Source organism: Amphibalanus amphitrite, unplaced genomic scaffold, assembly GCF_019059575.1.
Source record: "Amphibalanus amphitrite isolate SeventyFive unplaced genomic scaffold, NRLGWU_Aamphi_draft 000134F_arrow, whole genome shotgun sequence".
NCBI lineage: Eukaryota > Metazoa > Arthropoda > Thecostraca > Balanomorpha > Balanidae > Amphibalanus > Amphibalanus amphitrite.
The window spans coordinates 584,836-595,714 of NW_024881629.1; the positions used below are offsets into that span (position 1 = coordinate 584,836).

General features: G+C 50.1%; 1 protein-coding gene across 1 annotated transcript in view; it reads left to right on the forward strand.

Annotated features, from left to right (window-relative positions):
* LOC122382168 (cubilin-like) overlaps positions 1–8,941 on the forward strand; it is a 52,455-nt gene extending 43,514 nt beyond the window's left edge. Inside the window, exons 56-70 of the mRNA XM_043367146.1 lie at positions 104–292; positions 743–866; positions 1,059–1,194; positions 1,447–1,537; positions 2,981–3,204; positions 3,447–3,609; positions 3,841–4,043; positions 4,429–4,470; positions 4,802–4,946; positions 5,710–5,906; positions 6,201–6,360; positions 6,792–6,935; positions 8,000–8,106; positions 8,334–8,445; positions 8,773–8,941. Coding sequence (XP_043223081.1) covers positions 104–292; positions 743–866; positions 1,059–1,194; positions 1,447–1,537; positions 2,981–3,204; positions 3,447–3,609; positions 3,841–4,043; positions 4,429–4,470; positions 4,802–4,946; positions 5,710–5,906; positions 6,201–6,360; positions 6,792–6,935; positions 8,000–8,106; positions 8,334–8,445; positions 8,773–8,822 — 2,087 coding nt within the window. The 3' untranslated portion in view covers positions 8,823–8,941. The remainder of the gene's footprint in view (positions 1–103; positions 293–742; positions 867–1,058; positions 1,195–1,446; positions 1,538–2,980; positions 3,205–3,446; positions 3,610–3,840; positions 4,044–4,428; positions 4,471–4,801; positions 4,947–5,709; positions 5,907–6,200; positions 6,361–6,791; positions 6,936–7,999; positions 8,107–8,333; positions 8,446–8,772) is intronic.
* The last annotated feature ends 1,938 nt before the right edge of the window (positions 8,942–10,879 follow it).

Genomic DNA, 10,879 nt, shown 5'->3' on the forward strand with positions numbered 1-10,879 from the left:
GTTCCATACATTTTTGTTTCTTCTAAATTGTGAAAATAGCTGGCACCATTCTGCTGGAGTTGACTCCCTTCTAACTCGTCCTTTGTCATGTGTACGTTTCCAGACGAGAGCGAGTGTCGCTACGACCGGCTGTCGGTGTTCGCCGGTAACAGCACGGACGGCACGGCTCTGGTCAGCACGTGTGGCGACCGCAGGCCGAGCGGTCTGACCGTGCGCGGTCCCGTCACCGTTCTCTTCACCACCGACCACTCCATAGGAGCCGCCGGCTGGCAGGCCGAGTTCTCCGTGTCAGGTGAGCACGGACCCTGGATTCTCCCTCTCGGGTCAGCACTGTCCCTTGGGGTTTACGTCTCAGGTCAGCACGGTCCCCTGGGGCTTATATCTCAGATCAGCACGGACCCAGGCAGGTTTTTCCCATCTCAGGTTAGCATAATCCCGTGGGTTCTCCGTATCAGGTCAGAACGGTCAGGTCAGAACGGTCTCCTAGGTTCTCGGTGTCATGTCAGCACGGTTCCTTAGCTGCCATAAGTTAAAGACAACTTCAAAAATGCGTACCATTCACGTATTTCGGGTAACCTACCTCTCTGTTACACAAGTGGCCGGGTGTCTGACAACTACTGCGCCGGGAGCAGATACCTTACCCTTTCTGTCGCTCCTGCACCGGGAGCCGTTACCCCTCACGTCTGTCTCCGCTGCACTGTGAACTGTTACCTTAGCCCTTCTATCGGCCGTGCTGTCGCAGAGTGCGGCGGGACGGTGACCGAGCCGGGCGTGATCCAGTCGCAGAACCACCCGGACACCTACCACCACGACACCAACTGCAGCTGGCTGGTCACAGCGCCGCCCGGGAAGGTGGTCCTCGTCAGGTCAGTGGTGCGCGCACACACACAGCACAGGAACCAATAGGACGCCTTTTGGGCGACCAACGAAAGGGCATGCAACAACTGCAACAGGATGAAAGTAAAACGATAGTAACACCTTTCAGCTATCATATTCAGGGCTTGTCTGGGTGGTGTACCTTCTCCTTTCGCTAACAAACAGCTATTTTTCCGTCGCAGGTTCATGTACCTCGACCTGGAACTTGCGTACGACTGCCGGTATGATTCGGTGTCCGTCTTTGAAGACACTTGGCCGAACCCGACCAAACTGGTTGACAAGTACTGCGGAGACATGAACCAAAATCCGCCGCATGTCGTGAGTTCGAAGGGGGTGACAGGGACGGCTTTCTTTCGTGTTCCTATTGTTGCGTTCATTATGACGCCTTTGGATTTAAGTGCTGTGTATGATGCGCTTGAAAAAGAATTATGCTCGTCTTCGTATCCGTAGTACATTTTATAACACCATTGTGTGATTTTGATTACGATTGAAGTAACCGGTTGTGAAGTAGCCAGTGTGAAGTGAAGTAACGATTGAAGTAACCGTTCTGTGTCTGCGCCGCGCGGACAGATCACCTCCTCCAGACAGGCGCTCATCCAGTTCGTCACGGACAGGAGCGTGGCACGAGGAGGCTTCCGGGCGGCGGTTCTCTTCTCCATCGGTACGAAAATGCTCCACTCCATTAGCGCATGAATAAACAGCATAAAATCCAGTAACAATGCTGGCCTTCTGAAATGACTTGATATAGGCGTATATGCTCATGCCGTTTGTGCTCATCAGTGTCCGTTGATTACACTATGCAACAATCATTTTGTTCCTGAGTAACGACCGATTTTTTTGAACTCATTGGGTGTCATTATAACCGAAATGGGCATTTGTTTTGATCTGAAAATGCTTTTCCGGTTTTCAGAGACGATTTTCGATTTTTGGCCCCGAAATTCGGTTTTTGGCCCACCGTGTCCGGTGTAATTGAGAAATCGACTCGTGGTAACTTTCATCGCCTTTCCTATGCCACAAGCTTTCGAATGATATCCGGTTTTGCATATTTGCGTGTAAAAATAACCTCATAAATCTATGTTGAAGTAAGGAAATGTTGAAATTTTGTAAAATTTGGACATTTTTTTCGATTTCATTTCAAAATAGAGAAAAAACTAAAGACGCTATCCAAATTCTGAGCCCAGTTCCTTGAAGAGCATTCAATTTCCGTTCGGAAGGTACTATTTTAGTGCATTTTATCGGTTTACTGTGGCGTCCAGATTGAGTCACTGGAAAAACGGGCCCCAGCCATTTCCATGACAACCTATGTGTTCAGTGCATGAAGAACTATTCTAACAAATGGAGGTACAGATCAAGATTCTGAACAACAGGACTGCTCAAAAGTAAGTTCCTGCGTGTGAAGGTCACAAGGGGTCAACAACATGACCTCAGTTGACCCCTCGTTGACCCTATGGCGTTAACATACCTTATCAGGTTTTAATGCTATGTGATGTGACCTAGGACATGTGTTTAGGTTAACTCAATCTGGACGCCACAGGAAACCGATAAAATGCACTAAAAAAAGTACATTCCGAACGGAAATTGAATGCTCTTTAAGGAACTGGGCTCAGAATTTGGATAGGGTCTTTAGTTTTTTCTCTATTTTGAAATGAAATAAAAAAAATGCCAAATTTTTGCAAAATTTCAACATTAACTTACTTTAACATAGATTTATGACGTTATTTTTACACGCAAATATGCAAAACCGGATATCATTCGAAAGCTTGTGGCATAGGAAAGGCGATGAAAGTTACACCGAATCGATTACTCAATTACACCGGACACGGTGGGCCAAAAACCGAATTTCGGGGCCAAAAATCGAAAATCGTCTCTGAAAACCGGAAAAGCATTTTCAGATCAAAACAAATGCCCATTTCGGTTATGATAGGACCCAATGAATAAGAAAAATTCGGTCGCTTTCCAGGAACAGAAAATCTTTCATTTTTTGTTGCATAGTGTTATTAGTGCCCGTAAAAAAAAAATCTGCTCGTCTGTCAGTCTGTCTGCGCGTCTGTCTGCCCGTCTGTTTACCAGTCTGTCTCTGCACGTCCGCCCAATTCTGCCGCAGGTCCCGACCAGAACTGCGGTGGCGACAAGACGGTCAGCGGCTCGTCGACACTCACACTGCGCTCCCCAGACACGGACAGTGACGGCGCGTACGACGACAACCTCGACTGTCGCTGGGTGGTGCGCGGGGACGCGGGCCGCGTGCTCCGGCTGACCCTACAGCAGCCCTTCAACATCGAGGTCAACGGCTCCAGCTCCGTCTCCTGTCCGTACGACTACCTCGAGGTGAGGTGGATGGAACGGACGGAGAAAATAAGATGCCATTAACATGCGCTTCTGCTACTCACACTTGTTTTCACACGCCGATACAGAATGGTGTCAAGTCAATGATCATGGGGTCGCTCGTTCAGCCATAATGCATGCAATGCGTCAACCGGCATGGTATAGCGTATGATCTGTCATGACTTGTCCACCGGTGCGACATGACTCTTGTGAGTTGAGACGATCACGGTGCTCTCGCTCGGCAGGTCCGCGACGGCTCCAGCCCCGTGTCTCCGCTGATCGACCGCTACTGCGGCTCCCAGCTGCCGCCGGCCATCACTGCCTCCTCCAACGAGCTCTTCATCAAGTTCTACTCGGACGGAGAGGTGCACCGCTCCGGCTTCTCCGCACAAATCACAAACGTCGACTGTGAGTGCAGTGAAGCGTCATTGGAAACACAGCAGTAGCACTGCATTGCCCATTTACAGTTCATGTCATTGCATACTGTCGTTGCTTGAGGTCTGTCTTTGACTTTGAAGCCATTAACCAAAGCAGCACTTCCGTCTTATTTTGAATGTTCCATCGCTGTAGAGCGCAGAATAGCCTAGGCGTGCATGCCGTGCGGATCTCTGACCCTGTCACCTTTCTGGCGACGACCAGCGGTGTGCGGCCGGACCCAGTTGGAGGCGACGGACACGCCACAGACCCTGCAGTCGCCCAACCACCCGGCCAACTACCCGTCCAACGTGCGCTGCGTGTGGTACCTGACGGCCGGCAGCCACTCGTCCGTGCTGGTGCACTTCACGGCGCTGCAGATCGCCGGCGGACAGGACTGCACCGGCGACAAACTCACCGTCCAGCAGGTCGGAAAACGTGGGGAACAGCGACGGTGCGGGGCGGACGGTAAAACGTTCCGTGCACTTGGTGAACAATAGCTGACGGCAGAGGTTGGACGCTAGGGCGTCACAGCTTTGTGGCCAAAGTAACGACAACATCGAGAGCCCTGGCAGCTGCATAGTCAGTTGGGAGATTCATTAGATTACCATTGTCAACACGGGAACATTTATGCCGAATCCGGTACAATCGAAGAGCTTACAGGTATGTTAGTTGAAGAACGGAACCGTATTAAATCTAGCCCCGCGTTCGATATCTCTCGGACGACGTAGAATCTTCGTCGTCCGAGAGACATCGAACGCAGGGTAAATATGGTGCTTTTTTATTGCGTGACCTTTTTGTTTACTTCCCTAGATGCTGTCGGAGAGAACCACATATGGAGACGCACCTATATGGGTAAGTCCATTTTCTCATTTACATTTTGGGACGATATCTACTTGCCTTCATAAATACAACATCTTCAAACTCCTAGTAAATGACTGGTCATGGAGATAACGGAGGACCAGCGCCATTCAATTCGCGATGGAATAAGAAATAAATACCGTTTGAGTTTAGCGAAAACTATTTCCATGCACCCGGTTACCTCAGCGCCGTTGCTTATGCAGTTTCATTGACTACTTTCCTTTGTGTCGTCTATCGAATCACTACATCATCCCATCCCGACCCTGTACCACCCCACGCCGGCCTAACCATGACACCCCTCGGCCGTTCCCCGCGGCGCCGACAGCACAACCACTGGTACGTGGACAGCACGTATTGCGGTTCGACAGTACCGGCCGACATCTACACCACGCGCGGCGGGCTGCGGCTTCAGTTCACCTCGGACGCCGACACGCAGATGGCCGGCTTCAGGGTCCAGTACTCCCTCGCTCGTGAGTGAATACCGCGGTATCAGCGGAGTGGAGCATGGCTAGGAGTCAAACGGAGAGCACGGTAGAGGAGTGGCTGGCAGCCGAGGTAGAATTTGGAAACGGTTAGGTCTGGTTGAAGCATAAAAAATGCAACCCAGTGCTAAGGCTTCACCTGAATAGTACCTACCTGAACTAAATATTTTGATACGTGCGGGTAAAACCTGCTGGATTTGTTTGCTTTTCATGCAGAAGCATGACGGTGCTTTGGAATTTGCATGGGCACCCGTGTATAAGCCTGCGACAACTACGGTTACAGTGATGCAAGAAGGCTTGCCACTAAATCACAGGAGCATTTGGACGAACAGTACAATTCAAAAGCCGCTGGTAGTCGACCGAGGAGTTATCTGTCGGCCGTCTCGGGAGGCCGTGTACTGCGGTACAGCATCGCACAGGCGTAACGACCGCAGCACCATCTGTTGACCGGCTCAGAAAGCTGCGCATAACTACAGCAGAGATCTCTCACGGACGTTTCAACGCAAATAGGTTGAGTGGGAATATTGACGGTTACTCGAGTGAACTTTTTTCCATCTTAGGGACATAACTAAATACCGCGGGGCTTCAGAACTTACACTGACCGGCTATTGACCGGCGCAAAGTAAAAATAATGCGGCACAATAGCTCATAGGAAATAATTCCGAATCGTCATAAGACTGATTTTAAGGGAAGCGTTTACACGCCTTGCATTATTGCATAATGCTCCATCCCTGACGCTAACCCTCCACAGCGTGTAACCGGTCGGTGTCGGCGCCCTACGGTACCCTGGTATCCGCCTGGGAGAGCTCGGGCACGGGCACGTCCGTATGCCAGCAGCGCGTGGACGCGCCCGCCGGCACCGTCATCACAGCCGTGGTGTACTCGACCTCCGTGCAGTCCACACAGCGGAACATCGCGGGAGGCAACTGTGGCCGGCTCCGGGCCAAGGTCAGTCGCGCGCTGCCGCAGAGGGAGGGGGAGTGGACTCGGAGATGAGGACTGTTGGTCAAATAGCCACTGGCCGACTGAATTTAAATAAAAATAGAATACAGTGTATGTCCAACTTGAAGAGGAGTGAGGTTTTGTTCAATATTTCCATGCATCTCATTCAATGGTGAAGGGCTAAACAGTTGCGCAGAAGTATCGACTCGGACGGTCACAAGAGACCAACTGGCATGATTTATTTTGTCCCAAATGTAAATGAAAACTTGCTAAAGCCATACACGGACCGTGTGATTTCAGTTTTTGGACGGCAGCTCCAGCAGCTCCCCTCTGCTGGCGGAGGAGTGCGGCAACATCTACCAGAAGATGGGCGTCATCTCCACCGGAAACCACCTGACGCTGCGGGTCGAGGCCGCCGAAACCTACCGGCTACTCGCCAACTACTTCATTTCGGAAGTCGGTACGCCGAACTGTCAACCTGTGATTGTGTACTTGGAGTGCCGATTGAATTACAGTCAATTACCATCGGTATTACAATAGGTATGATATTAAAAGATGAACTTTGGTACATAAATGTCTGCCACTTATTTAAACGTCTACCGTAATTGAATGACGAAAAAGCTTATACCGAGACGATATAACCTAGCTTGTGCCATGTCAGGCCTCCAAAGTTACAATCAATGTTTATACTTGAATGGATAAAATACGTCCTTTGAACTTCTGTCAACCTATTTATTCAGAAATCATCTCCACTTCCTCTTGCAAACGTTAATGACAGAAGCCCCAACTTCTCCGTTTGTTGCCAATCGTATGTATGCGACACATCTACGTTTCATGGAGAAGAGCGGCATTATCTAGAACACGCATCAATATCAGCCTTTCGTCCTACAGGGGCTCACTGCGGAGGCACCTACCACGGAATGCACGTGCATCTGTTCAGTCCCGGCTACCCGGGCAACTACTCTCGTGACAGTGTCTGCGAGTGGACCTTCTCAGTGCCCAGCCCGTACAAGATCGGCATCTCATTCGCCAACGGTATGCTTGTGAATGCAGACGCAGGCTGATGGAACTAATGTAAAACAGATGTGCCCAAACAGGCTCTTGTTGAATCTGTACGTTTTAACGGTTGTCGAGAAAATGTCGTAACTTCGCTACGTCAACCCCATTATCGAAAAGGAGATTATAATCACCAGTATAACGCCTTTTGGGGCGACTAACGGAGCGAGCGAGAGGGTGGGCCTTGCACGTGCGAAATTGCGAGGGGGTACCTCCAACTGACTTGTGCACGGCACCCTACTAACCGGTCTCTAGCGATGTGCCAAATTTGAGCACAATCGGCCCAGCCGTTCTCGAGATATGAAAGCGACACCCTGCACGTGCGCACGTGCAAAATGAGTCCCGACTGACTTGTGCACGGCACCCTACTAACCGGTCCCTAACCATGTACCAAATTTGAGCGCCATCGGTCCAGCCGTTCTCGAGATCTGGAAACGACCCCTGCACGTGCGCACGTGCAGCAGCACCCCAACTCTGACACATGGATATGCAGTGCCTAGTGGGTGCCTACCTACATGCCAACTTTCAGCGCAATCGGCCAAGTAGTTACCGAGATATTGCAACAATTACAAAACTGACACCTCTTCGTTTTGCACGTGGCACGTGCATAAGGGGTCACCCACATGCATCCAGCATCGGGAATAGTCCAATACTTGGTAGAAGGAATGAAGCTACCCTACAAAAATTACCGCGTGTAAATCGGTCAAGTGGTTGCTGAGATATAAGCCTCGCAAAAGCGTCCGCACGGCCGGCCGGCCGCTCATACTCAGAAATTTCCGTTAATCTAAGGAAAGACTCCGCTCGCTTCGCTCGCTCCGTAAAAAGAACACGATGTTGCTGCTTCATTGATAAGACATTCAATTCTTGTTGTAGACACGTCTCATTATGCCGACTGCCGAGCCAGACGCGCTATGCAATATGCATGCTGCTTTATACGACACCTCCCGCTAATATATAGCTTATTCCGAGCTTGTATCTGTCGGTCCAGTCGGACGCACATGTAGCTTCACATACCTTTGACAGGCTGTCTACTTCTCCCACAGGGGTAGACTTTTCGTCATCGCTGGGCGGCTGCAACAGTACCTACCTGGCCATGTACTCTGTCTCCGATAGTGGCACGCGCACCCTGATGACCACCATGTGCGGAGAGGTGAGGTGACAGGCGCGCACTATCGAGGGAGGATGGGGAGAGCCAGATGGAGGGAGACGGACGGAAGGGACGGACTGGCCGACAGGCTGACAGGCAGATAGACAGTTACAAAAACAAACGACATTCAGAAGCGGCGGGAGGAAGCCTGTCTTTGTGTTTCTCTCACTGAGACCGATCTCCGAGTGCATTCCCGACCCGCTCGTCTGACGAAGCCCGACCTATTTCAGTCCGGCCGAATGGCCAATCGAGTGACGACAACCAGCAAGATTCTGCTCCAGTACCACACGGACACTTCCACCACCGGCAACGGCTGGTTCATGTACCTCCGAGCCGTCCAGCGTGAGTGGAGACCGATTCGGCATTCGTTTATGATCTTCGCCTCCGTAGGATGTTACCGAAATGTTTTTAGAAGTCCAAACAACCCTTGGCAGCAATCTTGCTATCTTCCCTGTGCTATCTAGCAATCTTGCCTGTGCTATAAAGCATTGTGAATTTTGACACACCATCTACCGCTATTCCTCTGAAATGAATTCATGTCTCACGTCTGCGAACACATAATCCAAAATATTGAGCCAGATCGTCGGAGCGAACATCTTCCATACTGCGTCAGTCGTTAAAAAAAAACGTTAAAAATGTTTACTCATGGCTGCTTATCTTCCTTTTCAGAGACCTCACAAGGGAACACCGTTCTCCATGCGAGAGACCGTCCCACCTGACGTCACCCTGCACGGACAACAGCAGCCTGGGGATGAAATCATGCATCTGTTCCGCCACCACGCTTAACACATTTGTTCCGATGTTATGTAATGCCAATATACGCTTGTCATAGTCTGAAGTGACTTGTTGTTTACGGCCGATTCGGACAAACCATTTGACTCGAAATATTATGCGCAGACGATATTCGATGCTCACAGGAGGGGAGGCAAGTACCTACATCAGAATGGCACCAAATAGCATCCGGTATGAAAATTAAACATTCGGCGACAGAGCGAACACAACATCCAGTGTGCAAAGTCACCGACGTGACCAATCACTAATATCACACACAATTTCGATTTTCGATCCCTTGGGGAAAATAACTTTTGAGCTCGTCAGTGATATAAATTGGTACAATCTACATTCTACAATCAACTGGATGCGTCTTTGCTCAGCTCAGCATAAATCTAATCCAGCCCACCCGAGTTCATATGATTACGCAATCTGCACGGATGAACGTATATTCGATGTTCATGCTCACATGTGTGATGTGCTTTCAACATCCTATGAGCTGAGCCGGTAGGAACATCGGGCCCTTGAGAAACCTCCACTTGAACACTCACAATGACCGGTGCTTTTCCATAACGTGACTTTCCTAATTTCGATACCTACTACATAGATACATTACATTCCTACCATTGGGTAGGTGAACCCAATGGAGGCAGTTACTTGCGGAGATGCAGGCTGCAGCCAGACCTGAGGAGCCATCCTACCTTCCTGACCTGAACCGCAAATATCTGAGGGGCGGACCACTCTTGTTGCAGGCAGGAGGGCCACGAGAATAAGAAAAGGTCGAGGAGATACAGAAAGTCAGGACTAAGGACTCAGGAGCGCCGTGTAGCGAGGGGAGAGTCAGTAGGAAGGGAGAGGAATGGGATACGAGGCCCGGACAATGGACATACAGTATAATAGGTAACGGATATCACTGGTACACCTCGCTAACGTAAGGCTCTTGGTTTTGAAGATATTAAACGAGAGGGAGCCTCACTGGTTTTAACCCCCCCCCCCCCCCCCAATCGCACCTGGACTTCCCCGCCCATGGTCCCGTCCGGCCGTCCCGCTCCCGCGTATCCCCGTCTGAACTTACTTGATGTCGTGAAAGCTGAAACCAAATCCGAATGCAGTCGGGTCTGAGACGGTGAGACCAGGTAAGACCAGTCGAGACAATAATTCAAGCCAAGGCAGTGTTCAAGCCCTGGACTCGCGATAAACGTCAACGGGGACCGCGGTACCGCGACTCGACCATTTCAATTCGGGTCCAAGTTCAAGTTTGATCACTTTTTCATGCACGTTACCGCGGCCGGCACCACACGAATCAGAATAGCACGGAAATTAGTGGGCCCACGGGTTATCAGTTGCACGAAAACAGTGGCGGATCCAGGGGGGGGGGCGGGGGGCAAAATGGGCATTTGCCCCCCCCCCCCCCCCAAACGGCATAATTTCAACATTACGCCTATGGACGATGCATGGAAAGAATCGATAAATTGTTATGGTTTGCCCCCCCCAAAAAAAACTCTGAGCTGGATCCGCCTCTGCACGAAAAAGTCCATAGCGTAGCTTCGGTATAGTACTAAACACCCGGGTCCCGGACACTCTTCCGCACACTCTAGATTTATCAGGCGCACGGTCATAGATCGCATAGATCAAGATACTAATCAGGCGCTAACATGTTCACTCAATATACCACGGTCATAGAATACTTGCAATATACCCTGCTCAAGATTACTTTACTACTCACCCTGCTAACATGTGCTTCGGTGGATTTGGGGATTTGGGTATTTCTTGGAATCTTGGATATGGTAGCAAATTGAAGGATTTGTTTTAGACAAAACTACCGCAGGCCGCTCATATCTGGCGGGCGATAGTGTGTTCAATAGTGCCTTCTTTGGTTCGCAGAAAAATATATTGTGTATACAATTGGTGAACTTTCGAAAAAAAGGTTTACGTAATTACGTGCACCAAATGCTGAACACTAATTTATTCTAAATAACGCTTGTATGGGTACTTGCTTGCTTGT